General features: G+C 33.8%; 1 protein-coding gene across 1 annotated transcript in view; it reads right to left on the bottom strand.

Annotated features, from left to right (window-relative positions):
* LOC136030060 (chromodomain-helicase-DNA-binding protein Mi-2 homolog) overlaps positions 1-25,678 on the bottom strand; it is a 149,621-nt gene that overhangs the window by 101,887 nt on the left and 22,056 nt on the right. Inside the window, exons 2-10 of the mRNA XM_065708687.1 lie at positions 24,100-24,164; positions 19,015-19,143; positions 17,869-18,007; positions 13,446-13,591; positions 9,978-10,295; positions 7,639-7,839; positions 4,929-5,049; positions 3,001-3,245; positions 759-920 (exon numbers count right to left, since the gene is read on the bottom strand). Coding sequence (XP_065564759.1) covers positions 759-920; positions 3,001-3,245; positions 4,929-5,049; positions 7,639-7,839; positions 9,978-10,295; positions 13,446-13,591; positions 17,869-18,007; positions 19,015-19,143; positions 24,100-24,164 — 1,526 coding nt within the window. The remainder of the gene's footprint in view (positions 1-758; positions 921-3,000; positions 3,246-4,928; positions 5,050-7,638; positions 7,840-9,977; positions 10,296-13,445; positions 13,592-17,868; positions 18,008-19,014; positions 19,144-24,099; positions 24,165-25,678) is intronic.

Here is a 25,678-nt window from a genome sequence, read left to right as displayed (position 1 = left end):
CACCTCATTTATATGCTTGTCATAAACTGAGTTTGCTCTATCGGGAATAATAAATTATTCACCTAAGCTTATTCACCATAACCAGGATTCACAATAAAACGTTACTAATACCCGTATTCAATCCGTAAAAAATAGCCAGTTTGCCCTAGAACGTATGTATTTGAGCTTTACAAAAATTGCTAAGTTGACCACTCCTAATTGAATAGGCAAAAATTCTTTTTTGCGTGAACGTTTACAGTTTTTTTTTTTTTTTTTTTTTTTTTTTTTTTTTTTTTTTTTTTTTTAGCCGTGTGCAACCCCTTGTCTATGAGATTGGAACTCCCAGATTGTATCCCAAAAAAGCTTGTATCTCCAATAGGTTTCTTTTTTATTCAGTCCTTATACCAACAGAAAATAAACAAATGTTACATACAAATAGAAATTTCCCAATTCTTTTTTTTAATGTCTTCATTTGATTATTTTTTTTTTCCAGTTTAACAAATCAAGTAAGAAAACCGACAAAACGAAAGGAAGTATACGTAAGAAAAACAAGATAGTAATTCGAAAGATAAGTCGGAAATATAAAATATACATTAACGTTTTAATTACTCATATAACTTAAATAATCCACACACACACACACACATATATATATATATATATATATATATATATATATATATATATATATATATATATATATATATATATATATATATATATATATATATATATAATATTATAGCATTATACATTTAATTAAAGTATATAATACTTACATAATTTTCATCAATCCAACAACAATCCCAATATGAGCGATATTGCAACTTTACAAAGAATTCTCTACGGCGAAGAGGAGGCCTCTTTGCCTGAATATGCAGTGGTGCCGGGTCGTCAAAGGGTTTAGCATCCTTCCATCGCCAAGTTAGGATTTTTTGGGCCTAAAATAAAGAAAAAAATATGACACAACTTGAAAACACAAGAAACAAATTTTATTTTATTCTAAATTCCGTAAAAAAAGAAGAGAAGGCACAGCACAACTGCCCAGAGACACACTTCTTGCTCCCTTTCATCTTCAGGTCTCCTCCTAAACAGATCATAAAAGATCATTGTCAGGTCTCCTCCTAAACAGATCAAAAAAAAAGAAGAGAAGGCATAGCACCACTGCCCAGAGACGCACCCCTTGCTCCCTTTCATCGTCAGGTCTCCTCCTAAACAGATCATAAAAGATGATCGTCAGGTCTCCTCCTAAACAGATCAAAAAAAAAGAAGAGAAAGCATAGCACCACTGCCCAGAGACGCCCCCCTTGCTCCCTTTCATCGTCAGGTCTCCTCCTAAACAGATCATAAAAGATCATCGTCAGGTCTCCTCCTAAACAGATCAAAAAAAAAGAAGAGAAGGCATAGCACCACTGCCCAGAGACGCATCCCTTGCTCCCTTTCATCGTCAGGTCTCCTCCTAAGCAGATCATAAAAGATCATCGTCAGGTCTCCTCCTAAACAGATCAAAAAAAGAACAGAAGGCATAGCACCACTGCCCAGAGACGCACCCCTTGCTCCCTTTCATCGTCAGGTCTCCTCCTAAACAGATCATAAAAGATTATCATCAGGTCTCCTCCTAAACAGATCAAAAAAAAAAAAAAAAAGAAGAGAAGGCATAGCACCACTGCCCAGAGATGCACCCCTTGCTCCCTTTCATCGTCAGGTCTCCTCCTAAACAGATCATAAACCATTGTAATAAACCGAAGTAAGTTTTTCTAGTTTTTCTTAATTAATCCTTTAAAATTATTAGCTTCAACGCTACAGTCTTGCTTTAAAAGATTTCCCCTTTTCTCTTCGTTTTAAAATCCCCAGTAAAAGTCCATTTTGCCCCCCCCCCTCCTTGAAAAGAAGACAATAACCAATCTTTAATTACTTTTGGAACACTGAATCTCCAGTATCACTGCAATTTTTGTTGTCATTTGCTGTGTTGTGGTAATTGGGTAATGGTGTTGTTGTTTTGTCGTTTTTTAATTTGGTCGACAAATATTTTACTGAATATCCAGTATTGCGAATCCAAATCAGAAATCGAGATTTCTTAATATATATTGAACAAAATCACTATTTGGACTATAAACAAAGTTCACAGGAAAAGAGACAACATATAGAAAAAAAAATACATCGATTACACTGCAACTTAAAAGAAAGGAGAAAACCCAAGTTTTACAAGGTACTCTAATAATGGGTTTTCTTTCACACCGGACCGTTTACCTTTTCTTTTGTGTGTGGACTAACACCCAAATGGCCAATAGGTTTTGTTTGGAAAGAATGAAGTAAAGCCAAAAAATTAAAAAAATTTACTAAAAAAAGAGACTTTGAAATACTTTTTTCATACATTTAGTAAGTTGACAAATGATCACCAGACAAAATACTGCACACTGACGTATCTTTTTCTACAGCATTTCTTTGCAATATTTCTTTAAGCTATTATATTAAAAGAAAACTGCTTATGTTTGGAATTACTTTGGAATATTGCCGAAGACTTTCCATTCCGGCCAATCATAGAGGGCTAAACGGAAAGCAAATCGTCCACGGTTGGTAGGGAAGGATGTAAAGAAAGATTTAAGGGAAATGGGAACTTCCTGGAGAGAGTAAAAAGGGTGGCTTTGAATAGATTAGAATGGAGGAGGAGCGCGAGTAGCTGTGTTGGCCTCAGGCGGCTTGGCACCGCATTGTGTTGTTAGTAGTAATAGTAATCAAATTACTCTATATTACTCTAGTAAAGGTATAAGACATTGTAAAAGCTTTACAGATTCTGAACAGTTAGAAGACTTACGTCACGAAATTTAAAAGTGGAAACAAAAAAACAGTCTCATATTACAGTTGGTCCACATTTAGTGCGTTTCCCTCGAAATTTTACTGACGGAGGTTCGTTGAATAATAAGGAAAGACTAATCCATGTACCGCCCCCCCCCCCCTGCCCAAGCATAGACTTTATGATTAACATCAATAAAGAAGCGATAACTAATGGGAAATTCTTACCTTGTAGGGCATCTCTTCGCACAGACAACGGTGGCATGTCCAACTCCCTTCAGGCTTAGACGTGAGAGGTGGCACCAGACAAAAAGTGTGAAAGCAGAGTGGACATGTGTCACAGTGGAGCAAATCGTCGCCACCCTCCTTGCAGACTTTGCAGACATCTGGCTCAACTTTCCTCTTTCTCGTTTCTTCTTCCTCTGCTTTTTCGGGAACACCTTCAGATACACAATGAGGACATGACCATTTACCTACAAAGATAAATTCATTACAAAATATGTGCCAGTGTGTAGTAAAGCTAAAATGAGCATACGTTATGTAGTGCGTAGTGACAGAGTATCTTGAGTGTATAAAACAGGGTAGTTATTTTGAAGCCATTGGAAGGCTTGTGTATTACCCAACCAATCTTTGTATGGCAACAATTAAATATTAATTATGACCGTGCTATGTGCTGGCACCCAGAGTCTGGATGACCGAGAAGCTAAATCTTCAAATTTCATGTATTTTTTTTTTTGTTTGGCGATGCATTATTGTCTCCATGAACATTAACTGTGATCCTTGTACTTATTCACAAAATCAATAGTTATTGTTATAATTGCTTCCAGAGAGTATGGGTAACTTATAAGAGTACAAACCCGCGCTAGTATCGGCAAAAAAAGAACCAACAACATCAACGACATCTAGCCTTTGGCGACACTTAGAACTTTTCAAGCTTTGTAATCGTTTTCCTGTCTGGAACAGAGATCAGAGACTTACTACTACACTAAATTTACCAATTACACAATTTAAACTAATTATTCTTACTATTACATTGAAAAAAAAAAACCACTAGCGCCACTTCCCAATCTTGTAAGTTACACTTACTCTTTGGCACTTCTATAGTTAGCATATATGAAACCATTAAATTACTATTCTTAATGGAACACACACACCTGAACTCTCAGGAAATCACTCTCCCGAAAATTGGCACAACAAAAAGTGTCAATAATTTAACTGCATAAAGTCAAGAAAGACTACGAAGGTATCCAATCCGTGAATAAAACGTCGGTGAAGGATTCGCAGGGAATCCCAGGAAAATCATAATATTTAGATCAAAAACACCATTTTCTGAAGTCATCCCTCCCACATACAAACGCATAAAAAACACTTCATCCAAGTGAAACACAGGGCATATGTAGACGATTTTGCGAATACAGTTTTGGACATAAAAAAGGTGCACACACAATTTAGAAGACTTTCATAGCATTGTCCAAATTGTTAGATTTCCATAACAGAGCCAGGCATCAACTACTATACTCAAATATTTCGTCTGATTCTATAAAAAGCCGTTTTGAAGTATATTCTGGTAAAATGTTCCCCAAGCGATGATTTGGCAAGTTACAGATCATAAAATTAGGGTAGGGTTCACTACTAGCCAGCCTAGAAATACAATATTAAGCTATCTAAGGTTCATTTCCCTCTGGAACGTTTTGCGACAAGCTTAAAGCTAAAACTTGCATAGTAAGCATAAAACGCTGGTAATATCAAATTCATCAGAAGATTCAACTGACAGTAATATCAAGGTTTCAGATGCATCCATTCAAGGTCCAGAATTTTGATACCACTTAGAAATTTTTCTGAGATAACTATCTGAATACGTACAAAATTAGAAAATTATTCCTATTTAATATTTTTCATAACTTTCCGATGTATTTCTCAATCTAAAAGAAAAAAAATACACAGCAAGGTTCAAGAAATCTTGTTTTGGTAGGTTTATACAACTAAATCTAGGTATCGAATTATTGTACAATTTTCATCTAATGTTGAAAATTAAAAGGCACAGAACTGCAGAAAATGAAATGCCAAAAATTAGCAAATTGAAATTAAACATCAGTTTTTTAGTCTAAGGTATAAAAAGTAATTTATGTCGATTCATAAAAGCAAAAAAAGCTTACCCTCAGGAGCTTCTTCCAGTTCCGGCTCAAGGCACACCAAATGATACGCTCTTGGACAAGTATCACACAATATGATTTCTCCACCTTGTTGACAAACCTCACAATAGTCCTGATGATCAGTCTAAGGAGGAGAAAAGAACAGAATTAGGCTAGACACGGTCAAAATATGATTTTGAAAAATAGCCCACATTATGTCATCCAACCTTTTAGTTTATCTTTATTTTGTAAGACTATTTCTAAAACATTCTACTCCAGTTGAACAATATTTCGCTCAGCTGATTTTCAAAAATATACAAATGCGTAGATATGTTGTTATAATTCACTATTATTATATGTCCCATAATAAATATAGATGTATACAGAAAAAGGCCATGTGAGCGGAATTTGAGAATACGGTGCACATAGTCTAAAACTTTAGAAATGGAACGCTGGAAAGATTTATCTGATGGTATATTATCTTTTTTTTTCAAGTAAGTTTTACAATTATTTATTTTACCAAATGCAAATTTAAGTAATTTCTTCAAGTATTTTGAGTATATATTTTACTTTGTTACCCTCCAACATACTCCCCTCCAAGTTCTTCATTTTTAGTATATCTTCCTAACTCTTTTTATGACTGTAATCAAAAAAAATTTCAAAACAAATAATTTTATTAGAATAAACTTGGAAATTTAAAAATAAATTCTTAAAAAAGAAATTAATAATAATGATAGAAAAAATGGCCCTTTAAGCATTAGTAAGGCAATCCCAAAAGTCGGATGAGTTGCAGACTCAAATAATATATTACCAGAATTTCCTTCCAGAGGGAAAAACATACTCCTTGTCTTCGGATACAAATGGATACTCAGAAAAGGGACCAGAAAGTAACATTTTCAAAAAAAGAGGAATTCAGGTCAATGAAGATCTCAAGAAGTCTCTTTCTCCATATAAAGTAGAGAACCAGTATATGTTGTTTTCGCGAACTGGATCGGTCATTTCAGATGGATTCTCTTTTTTGTTGAATGGTCTTGAACTAAAAAGGTTGATCAGCTTAAATACCTTGGTGTTGTTTTAGATCAAAATTTGTCGTTTCATAAACATGTGAAAACACTATCGTTAAAAATTTCCCGAAATATTAGTATAATATCACGTCTTCGTTATTTTTTCCTAAAAATATTCTTTTGTCCACCCATATTTTCTTTATTGTATTTCTGTTTGGGCTTCTACTTTTCCATCTGTATTTAAATCACTCCAAATACTCCAGAATAAAGTAATGAGAATTCTTTTTAATGTTGAGCATGGATCTTCAGTTAGACACTTATAAAGGAATTCAGGAATAAATTCTTTGGATCAACTTCATACAATTTCTATTCCTAATATTTGTCATGATTTTTCATGTGAATTTCGTCCCACGTCAAGAGCGGGTTTCAGCATCCGTCATAGTGGGTCAAAAATTTGGAACTCAATTCCAATTTTAGTGCGAGAATGTAGCAATAAGCGAGAATTTTTGAAACTAATAAAAAAATTTAACGATACAGTGATTAAAATATTTTTTTCAGAAATAACGAACTTACTATTTCTTAAAAATTGCAAAACATGATCACAAACTTGAAATTTGTCAAAATTATTGGGTGCGAGGATAAAAGGTATGATGGATTTATATGTAAGTTACGACGGGTTTTCAAATATTTAAATAAACAAAAAAAAATGATTGGGTGATTTGTGTTTAATGTGTTGCGGGAAATTATTTTTTGGTTATTTTTATTTTGTCACTGCTAAAGTATGTAACATTGTCAGTGCTAAAGTATGCCACCAGGCATGTGCACTGGTTTGTCATATTTATTTATGTAATTGTTGCAAATAAAAAATTATCTATCTATAACTCTATCTAACCAAAATATTGACTTGTATGTTGTTACCCCCAATTGACCTGTAACTTTTTTTTTACTGAAGGTGCTAAAGAGATATAAGTGAAAACCATATACAAAAGTTAGAAAATATACATGGAAAGGATATGCAAAAATTACCTCTAAAAACTGACTTACGAAAAAAGAAAAGGGAAAAAATGGCGAATTCTGCTGTTATCATGTTCGAATACTTTTGAGTTGGAATTTCACACTTTCCTTCAACACAAATTATTCGTAAAGACGAAAAGAAAAGAAAAGTGATTAAAACCTTTGCTGAAAACGACTTCAAATGCTTCTGCCTTGTGACTATATTGTTTTTCCAAGTAAGATTATTCTGCCAAGAAAAAAAAAATAAAGATAAAAGAAAAAAAAGAAAATGGCTTAAGATAAAAAGAAACATGAGATGATATATATAGTCTCTTGCTTTTTTTCTATCGGCCAAATGGGCTTTTTAGCAAAGAAATGAAAAGCCAGAAAATAGCCACAAGGGGGATAAATAACAAAAAAAGGGGAAAAAAATTATAAAGCTTATTTTTATCGTATTATTTACCGTATTATGCAAAAAAAAAAAAAAAAAAAAAAAAAAAAAAAAAAAAAAAAAAAAAAAAAAAAAAAAAAAAAAAAAAAAAAAAAAAAAAAAAAAAAAAAAAAAAAAAACTGAACTTTATTTAATATACCGTCAAAAAAAAAACAAACAAAAAAAATGTTTCAATGGTACAGAAAGGTTCACAGAAGGATGAAAGGTTCACATAAAGCGTAAACTACAACCAATTGGAAAAATCCTTAAACTTCTTTCAAATCAAGGAGAGCAAACAATTTTGTACCTCATAGCCATCGCCACCCTTGCCAGGGAGACCAGTGGTAGTCTTCAGTTTTTTCTTTGTCTTGAGAACAGATCCTCGCTTATTTTTTGCCCGTCTTTCCATCTTTTTGGCTTTGTCACTATCTTCCTTTTCTTCAAGATCTTGAAGCAGCTGTTCAAATTCAGCATCAGAATCCTTTTCACTTCGGCTTCCATCATCATCCTGAAAAAAAGATGCCATTATATGCCAACGGCATATGATTTTTTCGATTTTTTATATGATTTTTTCGATTTTTTTTTTTTTTTTATTTCAATTTTTTTATGATTTTTCAAGGTAATTTCATTTTCAAATGTCTTTCTTTCTTTTGTTCAAAAAGTCTGAAGAGAATTTAGTAAAATAAATAACATACTGAAAATTAATCTTGAATGGCTTATTAAGTTAAGGACGCAGGAATTAATTTAGGAGGGGTGGGGTGGGAGGGGGTGGTTGGCTAGTTCATCTACCCCCCCCCCCCAAAAAAAAGACAGATCAATGGACAAATACATAAATGTGTACACAAGGGTTTAGAAATATATACTTTCGAAAGGGGTCTGATCAGAGTTTCTAAATAACAATTATCTTGAAACAACATGAGTAATCAATTCGAAATTATAAGGAGTAGACATTACCACACATAGAAGTACGGCTACCCCACCCTTAAATTTTGTTAAAGCTAGAGTGTCATTGGACTTTTCTGTGTTTAAAAGTGGGCTTTTTAGACACAGACCACCCCTTTTATGCATAGAGGCCGAAAAAAAATTGAGAGACGCATCGTTCATACTAAGTAACTGTTATTAACAGAAACATTGACATAGCTCATGCAATTGTGTTGGGGACACTCTTTTAAGTCAAGAGTTTTTGAAATAGCTTTGATCCTAGTCAAACCAGGGTTGTTCTTGTTTAAACATGCCATCCTTTAACCTTTTACTACGGATTATGTCAAAACCATAAATGGAATACTGTTGAGGTGTTCTTTTTTTTCAGGTAACTTAATTATTAAAAAAAGTTACGTTTTTAAGATTCGCTTTTGTTGCAAATTAGTTGTAGAAAAAAATTAGGACTATAGTCAATTTGATATATCGTCAATATAAAATAAATTCAATCAGTAAGAAATTGGGCTGCAGTGACCAAAGCGTATCTAGAGCCACATCTTGGGGGGGGGGTGACTAATGTGACAAGGGCACCAATAATGGACCAATTAAAAGAATATTGGGGACTCGATCCCAATCCCCAGCCAGTGAATTTAATGGGGGCTTAAGTTCTGATTTTTTGGTTATCTAACATTATTCTTTAAAAAACTTACAAGACAAACCAATAGAAAAATGATTTGGGAATTGCAATTGATTTGAGAGGAAATCAAAAACACTAAATTACCTCACTACTATCATCGCTAAAAAAAAAATTTTGAATTCCTTTTTTCACATTTTATGGCAAATGATGACTTGAAAGTTAATTTTTTTTTTTGTAAACGAAAACTACTTTTTAAAGTTTCCTCAATAAAATATGTGAATTATTGACATGCTGTCAAATATTATGGTCATATGAATAATTAATGGGAGTTATATAACAAGATTTGAGAGTGACGATAAGAGCTTAATAGAAATTAATGTCCATAGAAATGCTGAGCTGTAATATGGTCAATATGTCCAGATTGTCGTTTCAAATATTATTCCCAAATTTTACAAGCTGTGAACGGTGCAAGAGAATGGGCCTTGTCTCTTACACCTTTACTACACATGGAGTGTACATTGAGGTATTTTTTTTAATACTATGAATTTGTACATCAACCGTTTAACCAAAGTTGGAGTCGAATATTTACTATTTAACCCGTTGAAACTATTTTAAAAATACAGTTCCCACATAAAATCATCTTCTTACGCCCTTCAAAGTTTAAACTATGACTGTGATCTTCTAATAGATTAGCTTTTTGGCTACTTATACAAATGTTTGCAAATACGATTGGAAACTTGTTAGTGGAAACTGTTTATTTTAAAGCCGTTGCAGTTTTTATTATTTTCTTCACTTCGAAAATGAATAATATAAAAACCTGAGTAGTATTTTTGAAAACGATGAAAAATAATAGCTGAATCGCATTGAACCGCATTGGAAGTATTGTCAATTTTCAAATAATTTGTGCTTCCAGTCAATATTCGTAATAGTTCACTGGACCTTCGCTCTCCATCTTATGCTCGTCACTGACACTTTTTGAAGTCCTCAATAAATTAAGAAATTCGATATTCATGGGAATTCGGCAAGAAGACGGGATTGCCCTCATTCTGACCAAAATTCAACGAAATTGAAAAAAAAAAAAAAAAACATACCGAGCCCCGACGTTTTCGCTTTCCAAGTTTTATTTTCAATGTCGGAACTTTGCTTCCTCTGGACTTAGTTCTTCCCCGACCTTTAGGGGTACGTTTAGTCCTTTTTGGACGTTCTTCTTCCTCTTCCTCCTCTTCTTCCTCTTCAGATTCTATAAGGGTTGCAGCACGAGAGGCACTGACGTCACTTTCTTCAACTCCATCACTGTCTTCTGCCAGAACTGATGACTCTTCAGGTTCTTCGGCAACTATAGGCTGGGACATGGCAGAAAACTCGCGCCATTTTGCAGCAACAAGCATCATGAGTTTTGACATTGGAACCTATAATATTAAAATACAAGTAGTATTTAATATAGTATAACTATTATGGGTACTGAATGCAACACGAGTGCAGTGAGTAACCACCCTCATCTTATCATGGAAAGTTTTTAATTCAAAAGAAACTGTTAGATATATATGCTGACCAGAACAGAATGGAAGTTGTTTTAGTTTCTAAGAATAAGACTTATCGTTTCTGAAAATTATGATTCAAAAATTCATTTTAACATCTCAACCATGGTTTCAATATTCTTTTTCTTCTTCTTCTTTCAACACGACAAATTTGTGAAAGATGCTTCGAAAATAGGACGAAAGGTGAAGAAGAAAAGGCAGCACCACCTATTTGAGAAATATGTTATAATTTCATACATATTTATTGAGATTTCCGATAAAGAGAACATCAGAAACTTCCTAGCTTGTAATGCTCCAATGAAAATGCTTGATTTGAGTTTAGTCTGCAGTTACTAAAAAATAGATTAAAGAAGAGGAAAAGTCATGAACTTGACTCTTTAAGACATCAGATGCTGAGGACACATGTTCGCCAAAGTCAACTTTAAGAATACAACTTAATTTACTAATTATATACTGTAACATGAGAATACTGCAGCTATCTTAGCAGCAGTAATTTATGATAGAGAGAACGAGGAACTTGAACAAGAATGAGGTCTTGATATTTATCTGTAAATGACAAGCGATTGGCCTTTGTGTTTTTAAAAATTATTTTAAGTTAAAATCCAATCTGTATAAAGCAGGCATAAGTTACTTGTTACATTTCTGCTTTCCCATGAACTGCAAGGTCATAGTAAATTTTGCTGAGACAGAATTTGAGCAAGTCCTAGTTCTTAAGGCGGTAAGACTATGATTAAGGAAATGATGTGTGATGATATTTTTCTTTAGCTTCATTGTTTTTATTTTGGCCGAGCCTCCTCACTGAACTTTAGTAATTTATAGAGCTTTGAGCTTGGTCTAAATAGCTGATCAAGGTATTTTAGCTTTCCGGATCAGATTATAAGCCAAAAATAACTAAAAACAGTGGAATCTGTGTATAAATCCATCAAATAATCCACCCTCTTTTAAGTTTTTCAAGTGTGCCAACGAACGCAGGCAGGGGGGGGGGGCTTCAATTACCTCCTCAGAGTTTTGCGAGTTTTTAAACAATTTCTACATCCATTTACTAAACCAACATTCTTACAGAATAATTTAATGTTAAGCTGTACAAATGAAAAAGGTAAATTAATTACATAACTGTTATTAACCAAACAGAAGTGCAGCTAAAAATGTAAGTAGTTCATAACTTTTCAAGACATGAAATGTCAGAATCCAATAATCAAATAAATTCAAAATTTAGTAAACATTTAAAAAAAAAGATGATGCTATATTTAGGAAAATTATACATTACTAGCTGCTGGGGTGGCGCTTCGCGCCACCCCAACACCTAGTTGGTTGGGGCGCTTCGCGCCCCCCCAAGCCCCCACGCGCGCGTAAGTCGTTACGCGCCATATAAGTTACGCGCCATTGTAGTTGTGTCCCTGTGTCCCACCTGTGAATATAGATAGATATATATATATATTTTTAACTACGTAAAACTTGCGAATATACAACATTCTTGGCTGTCCCATTGCCTGTGCATATAAATAGATTGTCAGGTTTACCGACTCTTGAACATGCAACATATAATTGTCCATCGGAAAAACAATCTGTATTCAGATCTATACCTCATTATTCTAATGATTGCCCTTGAGCTTTGTTGATGGTGATTGCTAATCGAACATTCCCTGTGTCCCTGTCGTCATTTATATATCCCCCTGTGCCCCCAGGCGTCATTTGTGTCTCGGTGTCCCAGTCTGTAATTTCTCTTTGAGTGTCGCGGTCGTCATTTATATTCCCTGTGTCCCGGTCGTCATTTTTGTCCTGGTCGTCATTTGTGTTCCGGTGTCCCGGTCCGTAATTTCTCTTTGAGTGTCGCGGTCGTCATTTATATTCCCTGTGTCCCGGTGTTTTGTTAATGGTGATTGCTAATCGAACATTCCTTGGGTCCCGGTCGCTCTCTCTTTGAGTGTCCCGGTCGTCATTTATATTCCCTATGTCCCAGTGTCCCGGTAGTCATTTGTGTCCCGATGTCCCAGTCTGTAATTTCGTCAGTCGACAAACATGACGTTAGTCGACACACAAACATGACGTCACTCGACAGACATAACACACATACAACTTATTTATATATATATATAGATTTTAAGTACAAACCTTCAAAACAACTTAAAAACGACCATTAAGGGATAGGCAAGGTGTAAGATTTTTTCCCCCATACTATACTTATTTTTCAAATCTTAAAAATCACTTTCTAACATATACTTTGCAAATATTGAAGCATTTGGCAGATACCCAGAGTCCTAAGGCTCCAGTTCAAATACCGGTTTTCAGGTTCAAAGATTATTTAAACATCTGACTTTAACAGATTAGCATTAGAAAAATGTGCAAAATTAAGGTGGTTAAGGAGAGTTGACAATTAGCATTCGAATGTACGAAATTTTGAGTAAATACTAATGCTATCTTTTCTTTGCCAATAATTGTGCCATATTTATTTCAGAATTGTTCAGATTTCCGTCTTCTTGTTACGATTAGTCCATTCTAATTCAATCTGCCAGTAGTTTATAGGTGTAACATACAGCTAATAACTACTGACTACGTAGTATCGAACTAGATCAGGTTTCACTATTCGGCATACTACCCTTATTGTCTGGAAACCATTGGATTTTAAACTGAAATTTCTCAAAAAGTAAAGGAATTTTTTGTAAAATAAAACCCATTTGCCTATTTTATATATATATATATATATATATATATATATATATATATATATATATATATATATATATATATATATATATATATATATATATATATTATTTCATTATAAATTTCAATTGGTATTAATTTTATTAATTTCAAATATTACTAATTTCAATTAGTGTAGTGCTCAATTTGCCCTTGGTCTTTTTGCATTATAAATGTTTTGTTATTAAATTTTATGGTAGGTAAATAGCGGTTAAATTTTTTTATCAAGAAATTCGTTACAGTAGTAAAATTTGCTCCACTTATCAGCTTGAATTATTCGTTAATCATATAAGCATGAATAAAACATAACTATGTTACCTTAGGATTAGCTTCTTGTATAAATGGGCGGATCCTACTTTGAAACAATTTGTAATTGGTCAAATTTTGGAAATCCTGATCAGTGTATTCAATTCCCACATCTTGAAGGTCAAAGTTCTTACAGACTTCAGAAACAGTTGGCATTCCTAAAAACAATCAGCAGCAAATTAATAACGTAATAATAAATTTCAAACAAATACAAAGTTGAAGCAATAGGGAAAATCTTTTCAAGACAGTGGAAATCAATTCTGTGAATATTTCGGCCCAATGTCCAAGGGCCGTCTTCAGCACAATACGAGAAAGAGAGAGAGAAAAAATATGTAAATGTAAAAAAAAAAACTTATATTAAAATGCAAAAATTAAAACTAATAATGTTAAAAACTTTTTTAAAACAGCCCTAGCATCCTTACTTCAACGAAGTTCAACCAGGACTCGCAAAAAGATTGAAGTGAGAATATAAAGTCATTCAAACAAAACATATCAGTGATTAATTGCGATTTCTCAGAGCCAACCTTGCATTTTTAGCAGCCTGTCTTAAAGGCCTTTTCGAAACTGATTCAATACTATTATAAATTGGTTCAGTAAAATATTTTGTTAGATCATTTTTAATTAAATTTGAGTATAAAGAATTTAGTGAGTACTCCCCTAAGTCCCTGTTAAGAAAAATATTATTATTTATTTTGAGACTAATTTCGGTTGATTTCCGAACCACCTATTTTATCCCCAAATCATTACTGATGAGTGAAGATTTTTCAAAAAGTATCATCTGAGAGGGATTATTAAATATATGCAAACCTAAAGCAGAATTGAAGGAATTGTTGGAACTATTTAAAATTAATGCCTTGTCTATGTCTTTTTTATGCTGTTGTAGCCGTTTTTCTAGATTCTGATGGGTCCTGCCAACATAGTAATTTCCACAGTCACAAGGTATTTGATAGACCCCTCTTTAAAGAGTATTTGGCGACTGGGGTCTTGTCTTTACCGCAATTTAAGAAATTAATGATTTAAAAATTATTAGTAAAAACTACATACAAATTATTTTTTGTGCAAATATTTTTTATTTTTGATGTGATTTTTGGGAAATACGGAAGAGACAATATTTGAGGGCCTATCAGTACCCTCACACTGTGAAATATTTTCTTCGATTTTACAAGAATGTCTTTTTTGTCTACGTTTAATTATTTTATTGACAAAAGGAATGGGGTATACACTACCATAAATAATATCACTGATAAAGTTTATTTCTTTATTTATATACGAATCGGGGCAAATGTTCAGGACACGATCAATGAGAGAAGTTACAACTGCTCTTTTAACTTGTGGGGGGTGATTTGAATTAAAGTGAAAATATCTATTGTTTTGTGTTGGTTTTCGATAAAAAGTAAAATCCAGTCTATCAGAATTACGAATAATTTACACATCTAAGACGGTAGTTTATTTTCAATTTCAATTTCTAGGGTGAACTGCAAATTTCGGTCATAAGTGTTAAGATGATCTAAGAAGCCCTGAAGTTCAGCTTCCCCATAATTCCAAAGTGAAATTACGTCATCCATATAACGACCCCAATAAACGTGTTTAAAAAAATAAGAATTTAATGCCCAATTTTCAAGGTTCTCGACATAAACATTTGCCAGTAGACCGGATAAAGGTGCCCCCATAGGTAACCCATTTTTTTGCTGATAAAAATCGCGAAATTGAAAATACATAGAAAACTTATTACAAATTTTAACCAAAGTCATTAAAACTTCACAATTAATTCCCGTCACTGAAACCTCGATTAAGAGGTAATTTTCTTCTATCTATATTCTATCTTCTATCTATAGTCACATCTATATTTGTATACATCGAAACAATGTCAAAACTACCAACTATAGTGTTTTCTGAAATACTTGTGTTACTATGTTTTTTAACTAAATCCGCAGAATTACGAATATAGGAATTTTGGGAACACAATAAAGGTTTGAAAGCTGTGCAAAGCCATTTCCCAATATTGGCAGGGGCTTTAGTACATGCTACGTTAGGTCTTAAGGGAATACCTTGTTTACGTATTTTTGGTAAACCGTAGTTTGGGACAGAAACTACCACGGGGAAAAAACTTGTTGTATAATTTTGGGGTGACTTACCATTTTTTTTTTAGCTGCTTAAATTCATTTATAATATTGTTAACAAACTGATCAGTAGGATCATGAATTATTGTTTTATATGTAATGATTTGGAGATAAAACAGGTGGTTCGGGAATCAACCGAAATTAGTCTCAAAATAAATAATAATATTTCTCTGAACAGGGACTTAGGGGAGTACTCACTAAATTCTTTATACTCAAATTTAATTAAAAATGATCTAACCAAATACTTTACTAAACCAATTTATTGCTTTAATAAATAAATATTTATTTATATAAATAAATTATTATTTATTATAAATATTATTATAATTATAAATTATAATTTATTGGTTTAATAAATAATTTATTGGTTAATAGTATTGAACCAGTTTCGAAAAGGCCTTTAAGACAGACTGCTAAAAATGCAAGGTTGGCTCTGAGAAATTGCATATAATCACTTTGTGATGTTTTGTTTGAATGAATTTATCGTCTCACTTCAATCTTTTTGCCAGTCCTGGTTGAACTTCGTTGAAGTAAGGATGCTAGGTCTGTTTTAAAAAAGTTTTTAACATTATTAGTTTTAATTTTCGCATGTTAATGTAAGTTTATTTATATATAATTTTTTTTTTCTCTATCTGTCTCGTATTGTGCTGAAGACAGCCCATGGACATAAGGCCGAAATATTCACAGAATTGATGTCCACTGTGTTGAAAAGATTTTCCCTATTGTTTCAACTTTGTATTTGTTTGTTATGGAAAGGCAGTGTGGTTTTCGTCACTATTTTTCAGTAATAAATTTACAGGAAGCGTAAAAGTTAAAAATTTTTAATGATAAATTTGATAGCCAAAATAAAAAGAAAGTCTAAAAGATAAGCTCGTAAGATAGTATATTTGTTGTATATTTCAAACCCTGATTTCCGTCTAAATATCAAGGATTTCGTGGTAACAAATTATAAGTAAAGAGCAACTCAGCCCAATAGTAACAGAAACTCTAAAAAACATGTATTAGGTAACAATAGACACATCAAAAGAATTGGCTCTTTATACTGATTCCTTTGTACTTTATATTGATTTTAGATATAAAGTTCGTAAAATACAGTTATTAGTTGGCCTGATAGAAAAACAACACAGGGCAGATATTTGGATTAGTGATAAGCAATATCAGTTTAACCTGAGAACGTGGCATATGGATTTGTTGGCTCAAATAATTTAACAAACTACTTTTTTTTCCTTTTAAGCTGCTTTACAAAGGGAGCTTGGTGATTTCCTCACCTTGTTATGTCAAATTGATAAATAAATCAGAAGTATCCTATGCAAAACTTTTTTGCCACTTAAATGAGGCCTCTCAAAGACAACAATGCGTTTTTCCTAGAGATATAGATGCATTACACTAAAATGTTTCAAACGACCATTAACGATTTGACAAACTACTTTTTTTCCTTTTAAGCTGCTTTACAAAAGGAGCTTGGTGATTTCCTCACCTTGTTATGTCAAATTGATAAATAAATCAGAAGTATCCTATGCAAAACTTTTTTGCCACAAACTTTTTTGCCTCTCAAAGACAACAATACGTTTTTCCTAGAGATATAGATGCATTACATTGAAATGTTTCATACGACCATTAACGATTTGAAAAAAAGTTTAATTGTTGGCTTTCATTAAAAACCATATATAAATATTCTAAAAAATACAAATGAAACACGAATATCTAAACCAAAGCATACACATATAAAAGGATTTTTTCAGGAGCTGTTTGTGAAGCTATAGTCAAAGGAACGATCAACAGGACAATGTTGGTAAAGAGGTTAGGTTGGGATTTGTTGGTAAGTAGGAGGTACCTTCATAATCTAAAAAACGTTTGTTTTAACCTAGAGCCTTGTTACCAGAAAAATTATAATACCTTGTGGGTATAGTAAAATATTCTAAACATAGAAAATTATCGGAAATTGTAAAGAAGATAAACATCTTTAGGTTTCCATGCGAGAGTATACCTCATGCCCCTGCTTCAGGGTGCAAAAATCTTACCTCAAGATTTTGAAAATTATCTATAAATGCATCATTTTTTGCCCAACACTGGATATATGAAACATGAACCCCCCCCCCCAGATGAGTTAGACTCGTTCACAGTAAATCTTTCTCAATGTCCCATCATTTATGTTGGCCTTTTAAAGATCTTAATTAATTTAAACAATTAAAAACAAAACTAATGTGGGGCTATCATACACTCATGCATTAACACTAAACTATTGTTTAGAATAAGCATATCCTATTCTTTATTCATCCTCTGAATAAAACATAAAACCAGCTAAATTTACTCACCATCAGGCACAGACACAGCAGGGGCAGGGGGAGGAGAAGGCGGAGGAATAGTCAAGCTCTTCTGACGCCTATTGGTCTTTGGTGTAAAAATCTCTTGCATATCAGAGTCAGCCCCACCATCATCATCTCCTTCACTTTCCTATAAATTAAGACACAAATTCAATATGGTCACAGGTGCGCATAGCTGAAACTTTACGGAGGAAAGATAAATTCTTCCCAAGGATCTGGCGCATTGTGGTCCGCACAAACATTGAATACATTTTAGCAGGATTGTTATCCAGGTTAACATTTTAGTGCCACCATAGTAGCTAAAAATCAAAAAATTCTCCAAAAAAAGAAAACAAACAAACATACTGTAATGGAATCCAACAACAAATAAAGTGTCGCAAACGATACATTAAGTTCACCGTGAGTGAAATCCCTCTCCATAAAGGCGGGGGATATAAAGCATTCAATACCCAGATGCTTCCTCCTGGTATCATGCCTGCCTAACGTTTCAAATGATTTTCGACTTTTAAGAAAGATATGGTATTATTCTTATCAGACTCCAAATAAAGTTGGGAAAACAGAACAGAATGACACAAAATGAACAAAGGGAAAACAAAAACAAGGGAAACAAGGAAAACAAACAAGGGAAAACAAAATGAACAAACAAGGGAAAACAAAATGAACAAAGGAAAAACAAAACAGGATGAAAAATAAGGGATCTTATTCTAATTGAGAATGACACAATCTCAAATTTGACCAAAATTGGTTAAAAGCGTTTCTTATTTACCTTTAACAGACTATTCAAATCAATTGTTTTTCTCTCTATTCATAAATAAATTTTGAACTCTATTTGACTCACTTACATTTGTATATTGTAAGATGACAAAAAATAAAATAAAACAAAAACATTTGGCTAGTAAAAAGTGTGAAACTAATAGCCAAGAGGTCAAAATCCATTTCCTTAGGCCTGAGAACTAAGTTACCCAATCTCATGGAAGTTCTATGGTGGTTGGAATCCCTCCACCCCCAGATTGTTCAAATGGATTCAACAACCCTATGGAAAAGAGTGGCCTGAGATTTCTGCATTTTCAACCAGCCCTCAATCCGAAACCAAGTGCTTGTGGTCTTTGCACCTATCAAGTAAATGATAAAGCTTACATCACTTCCTCTCTTCTTCTTTTTCTTCTTTCTAGTTTTTTTCCTATCTTCTTTCTCTTTGTGCTTCTTGGACTTCTTTTTCTTTTTTGAACCTCCCTCTTCAGGACGGAATTCATCTTCTTCATCATCCTAAAGTAATATACTTGTAATTAGAAAGACCAGCAAATCATCTGATTTTAGATTCGAATCATTTTTTTTCTATCTTCTTTCACTTTGTGTTTCTTCGAATTCTTTTTACTAAACACAAAATCGCAAACATCGCCAAGTAAAAATTCTTTTTACGTGCAAAAAAAAAGCATTTTGTCTGCACTGGACATTGTATTTATAAAATAAATAGCGATTAGAAAAGCCTCGACCTAAATGGCTCCCATATTGACAGTATTTCCTTGGAACGGCCTATTTTATAAATTCATATTTTAATCTGCATTTTGATAAGAATAAGAATAATAATAAAAAAACAACAAAATAAAACGTTACAGCACAAAATCAAGAAATCTGGTGAAGCTAAACGCAATACTCAATTGAATATTTCTCTTACTAGACATTGTTATTGTTTTTCTAGGTTTGGTGAAAGGTAAACAACGCTTTTTTATATATATTATAATCAAAGCCATAGGCTACCTGCAACTAATACAGTGGAAAAAAAAATCTCTATCCCCATGACCGGTCCTTCTAGTTTAGAAAACCTCCGTTAAAATTCGAAAGATTTCAGGTTCTAAGCTTTAATTACTTAGGCTAAACTGTATTGACAAATTCTTTGCTCCCACTTGTTATATCCGTAGGGAAATGTAATGACCTTAAACAAATTATGCACATATGAAAGGATCGTGCCTTGTGATATGCCTGCTAGGGCGTCCTGGTGTAGATACAATCCTACCTGCTCCCAGTCCCTGTCCACACCATGCTCGAATGACACCAGGGTTTAAGATTTGATGGTTTGATTACTTAAGGAGTTCCTAAGTGGGACAAGAATGTTTGAAAAGGAGTAGTAACATTCTGGAGGTTTTAGTCTGTAGGATAATTTTCTACAAATTTCCCCAGGATCACTGGTTTGAAATGACGGGGAAAAGGCTTGAGCTAGGGTTGATTTGCAGATACTTAAAAGCTGTAATGACATCAGCCCAATTCTTTTGGTAAAGAAGGGTTAGAATATTCAATGCAACAAGCCTCTCATGGTAAGGGAGGGTTCTCAGGTTGTATGGCCTTTTGGTCACATACCTCTGGACACTTCCAAGGAGTGTCCAAGTAATGGAACAAGTTTGTTCTGGGTTCGAAGTTACAGAATGCGTTTCTTAATGCAAAATTTCTTAACTTTCTTAACCTTTATCAATATTCCTTAAAATGTATGATAACATTAAAGTAGAAATTTCACTTGTTGTACATTATTTTACTTTTTTTAGAAGCAGTATATCTCATTCTAGGTGAAACTTAATATAAAATATAAATAATTAAAATCCAAAATGTTATAGTATAATAAAAATGCACCAAAGGTTAATATCAACCCCAGGGTTTATTAGGAGAGTACCTTATAAACATTTTGAAACAAATCACTTTTCGTCTAATAATTATTTATGGACAGAGTTTACGATGTGGATGAAAAATTACTCCTCCAGAAAGTAGGAACTACCCAAACTTATATCATTCATCTTATTTTTGGTTTTTGGAGATCAACTAAAATTCAACTTCTATTGAATAGGAGTCAAAGAGAGTGGAAGTTTGCAAGCGAAGAGATTTGTTTGTCTTAGAAGGAGTCACAAATATAGAACACAATGATTCACATTCATTAAACCAATTGCTAATAGTTCAATGAAGCAGTTGGTTCATTAAATCAATTGACTCATAAAATTGAAAATACTCAAACAAAATTTGATGTTTCACCTGGTTCCAGTTCACTTATTCACCTAATCTGCCATGGATCTGGCACCTTGGTGAGATTGTTGCATAGCCTGCACCACAAACTAAAGAACTTAAAGTCCATCCTATACGTATTGGAGAGACTGGCTTAAAAGTCTAGTGCATAAGGAACACTCTCCTCTTTTGGACACTGGGTCAAAAATTGATGAGAATGTTGCCTCTGAGATTCATTTACCTTCCACAGGCATTCAAGAAAGACCGTTTGATAACATAGATGCAAAGTCTACCAATTCCATATGAATAATTAATTATTAATTATACATAATTACATTATTAATCATTATATAATTAACTATTATTACATAATTCATTATTAATTATTATAATTGATTACATTATTAAAGCTCCGCCATCTGCCAAATTACTCAAAAAGAATATTTTCATTCCGACTCTAAATCGTAGCTTCTAGTTCTAAAATTTAATTACATTTCAAGCAAAAAGATGTCTAACAATTGTTGTGCTGATATAATTGCTAACTATGCTTTCAAGTGTGATAATACGTTTGAAAGGTCATAACCCAGGGGCAATCCTCACAAGCAGATCCTAGAGGCTCCCTTAATGAAAACTCCTTCAATGTGCCCCTCTTTCCTTCTAAAATTCATTCTTAAATGTAACATAGGATCTGAGTAAGTGCCAATAGTCCAAACATCCTGTTTTGTTCCAGTTACAACACCATGGATCTTACTGCCTCCTCGCAATACGGTATATCATACACATGATATACGTGATACATGATACACATACATGATATACGTCATACATGATACACATGATTTCAGATCAATTTCAGAAAAACAATTTGTGAAGTTGCTGATGGTGTCCTAGGGAAGAGTGCTAAGACAGCAACTAGGAATATTAGTGAAAAAGCTTTAGGTTTAATAGAGAGTAGAAGGGGTTTGTATAAGAATTATCTGAGCGATAGGTCGTATGAAAACAAAAGGAATGTAAAGAAAGTGGAGAAAGCATTAAAATATGAACTAAGGAGATGTGAAATGGAGGCGATGGATAAAATTGCTGAGGATCTGGAAGATGCGGCTAGACGGCATAATAGTAAAATATTATACTGGCATGTTAATAAATTGAAAGGGAGTAGCCGATCCGGACTAGTCCCAGTTAAAGATAGAAATGGGGTCACAATTAGTGATAAGGAAAAAGTTAAAGAAAGATGGGTGGAACATTTTGAGAATGTGCTAAACCGAGATACAGTTGCAGGAAAAGATATAGATGAAAATGAAAAAGTTTGTGATACCTTGGATGTGAAGGAAGATTTGTTTAGTGAGGAAGAATTAGCGACAGTACTAGAAGGATTAAAAAATAATAAGGCCCCAGGTGCTGATAGTATGATTAATGAGTTCCTTAAATATGGTGGCTCTGAGGTTAGGAATAAGCTACTGAAGATTATGAACATGATTTTTGAAAAAGGGGAAGTACCCAATGATTTTAGGAAAACCTTAATTAAACCACTGTATAAGAAAGGTGACAAGAGTGAATGTCGGAATTATCGAGGCATTAGTCTGGTCTCTGTAGGTAGCAAATTACTGAGTAATATGATACTTTTTAGACTGAGACATGCTGTAGACAAAGTTTTAAGGGAAGAACAATGCGGTTTTAGAAAAGGTAGAGGATGTGTCGACCATGTTTTCACTCTTAGGTTAATAATTGAGAAGTCCCTTCGTTGTCAAACACCTTTGGTCCTTAGTTTTATCGATTATGAGCAAGCTTTCGATTCTGTTGATAGAACAGCGTTAACAAAGGTCTTATCGTTATATGGTATACCAGAAAAATACATTAAAGTGATTTGCGCTATGTACGAGAATAATACTGCTGCGGTTAAGGTAGGAAATGAGGTTAGCAACTGGTTTTGTATTAAATCAGGAGTTAAGCAGGGTTGTGTTCTATCCCCCTTTATATGGATCATTTTGATGGACTTCGTCTTAAGGAGCACAGGAAAGGCAATTGGAGACCATGGAATCAAATGGGGAGGAAGAACGCTCCTGGACTTAGATTATGCTGATGATTTAAGCATATTAGATGAAAGTGTGAGCAAAATGAATGAATTTTTAGAGGTTTTACGAGTTCAGGGTGCTAAAATAGGCTTGAAAATTAATGTTAAGAAGACTAAGTCACTAAGGTTAGGAATAAGTGAAGATGAACAGGTGACCTTAGGTAACGAAAAGATTGATCAGGTTGGGAGCTTCAGTTACCTTGGTAGTATTATTAGTAAAGATGGTGGGAGCAGTGAAGATGTTAAAAGTAGAATAGCTAAAGCTCAGGGTGTTTTTTCACAGTTAAAAAAAGTTTGGAAGAATAGAAAGATAAGCCTACAAACCAAGATTAGAATATTGGAAGCTACAGTGATGACAGTGGTCAAATATGGCTCTGAAGCATGGACACTCCGAAAAGCAGATGAAAATTTACTAGATGTTTTCCAGAGAAATTGCCTACGGATTGTTCTGGGTACCCGGCTGACTGACCGTATTTCAAACAGTAGTTTGTACGAAAAGTGTGGTTCAATCCCGCTTTCTGGGGCTATAATGAAAGAAAGGTTGAGATGGCTAGGCCACGTTCTACGGATGAAGGATGACAGATTACCGAAGATTGTCCTTTTTGGCCAACCGTCTGGGGCTACACGGAAAGCAGGTCGTCCTTGTCTGGGTTGGGAGGATGTCATAAATAAGGATTTAAAGGAAATGGGAACTTCCTGGGAGGGTGTAAAGAGGGAGGCTTTAAATAGATTAGGTTGGAGGAGGAGCGTGCGTAGCTGTGTTGGCCTCAGGCGGCTTGGTGCTGCAGTGAGTTATTAGTAGTAGTAGTAGTAGTAGATACACATGATATGATATACACATGATATGTATATACAATAAGATTACAAGCTATTCATCACAGCCTATTTTAAGGGCAACTTGCTCTCAGGACAGCATAAACAAGATCAATCACAGCAACATAAAACTATTTGCTACATTACAGCCAGAGAAATAAGAAAAGATAGGTAAATTTTGTAAGCTAAAAAGCCAATCACCTACAACAAATAAAAAAGAGACTTTTTTGTCTTCTTTGCTTTTTCTTTTCTTACTCTTCTCCAAAACAGAAAACAAAGTAGGAATAATAATAAGAAAAAATATTTTAAGCAAAAAAAAATATATTTATACACATCTAAGGAAAAAATCTGACCTTTTCTATATGGTCTGAATCATCCATTCTAGATGAATCACCAACATCATCTTCATTTTCATATTCTGAAATGGAAACATTATAATAAGATAATGAACAATTATAAATAAGCCCTCTAAAGGTAGGAAAATAATTACCATTGCAGTCAGGTCAAGGTTTTACTTAATCAAAGACAACCAATCACGAACTTAATAAGAAAAGAAATTAGAATTGGTCGCTACAATTTGCAATATAACACCACTAATTAAATAATAGGTTTATACAAGCAAAAGAGCTAGATGATACTTTTTCCAGCCTTTGAAAGCCCCGTTCACATAGCTCACCTACTTTTCAAGGTAGCAAAACAAATACAAACAACATAAGGTTGCTGAAATAGCAAAACATCCCTCAATTGAAATCTGCCCATGCCAATTTGAATATAGACTTATATACACTACACTTGCAGACTACATTATATAGACTATACTTGCACAAAGATGATCAAACAGTTCGTGGTAACGAACTGTAGTAAGGAGCGACCCGGCTCAATAGTAACCAAAACTCTAAAAGATGGAATTTTGATACCAATAGCTACATCAAAAGAATCGTATTTTAATGCTGATTTTAAATATATTAGTTTCATCAAGTTTAGTCTTAACCATCAAAAGTTACGAGCCTGAGAAAATTTGCGTTATTTTAGAAAATATGGGAAAACACCCCCTAAAAGTCATAAAATCTTAACGAAAATCACACCATCAGATTCAGCGTATCAGAGAAGCCTATTGTAGAAGTTTCAAGCTCCTATCAACAAAAATGTGGAATTTTGTATTTTTTTTGCCAGGAGGCAGATCACGGATGCGTGTTTATTTGTTTGTTGTTTTTTTTTCCCACGGGTGATCGTATCGACCCAGTTGTCCTAGAATATCAAGAGAGGGCTCATTCTAACGGAAATGAAAAGTTCTAGTGCCCTTTTTAAGTGAGCAAAAAATTGGAGGGCACCTAGGTCCCCTCCCAAGCTAATTATTTTCCCAAAGTCAACGGATTAAAATTCTGAGATAGCCATTTTATTCAGCGTAGTCGAAAAACCTTATAACTATGTCTTTGGGGACGACTTACTCCCCCACAGTCCCAGTGGGAGGGGTTACAAGTTACAAACTTTGATCAGTGTTTACTTATAGTAATGGTTATTGGGAAATGTACAGGCGTTTTCAGGAGGATTTCTTGGTTGGGGGAGGGGTTGAGAAGAGGGGGATAGGCTGGGGAAACTTTCCATCGAGGAATTTGTCATGGTGGAAGAAAATTTCCAAGAAGGGGGCGCAGGATTTACTAGCATTATTAAAAAAAAAACAATGAAAAAATAAATAGAAAAAGTTTTTTTTCAGCTGGAAATAAGGAGCAGCATTAAAACTTAAAACGAACAGAAATTATTAACCATATGAGGGGCTCACCTCTTCTAATACCCCGCTCTTTACGCTAAAGTATTTTTAGTAATTTCAACGATTTATTCCACGGCTTTTGTGATTCAGGGGTCATTCTTAATGAATTGGGACAAAATTTAAGCTTTAGTGTAAAGAGCGAGGTACTGACGAGGGGGCGAACC

Source organism: Artemia franciscana, chromosome 8 (assembly GCF_032884065.1).
Source record: "Artemia franciscana chromosome 8, ASM3288406v1, whole genome shotgun sequence".
In the NCBI taxonomy this organism is placed as follows: domain Eukaryota; kingdom Metazoa; phylum Arthropoda; class Branchiopoda; order Anostraca; family Artemiidae; genus Artemia; species Artemia franciscana.
Note: the sequence above shows the minus strand (reverse complement) of the source record. Positions and strands in the feature narration are given on the sequence as shown.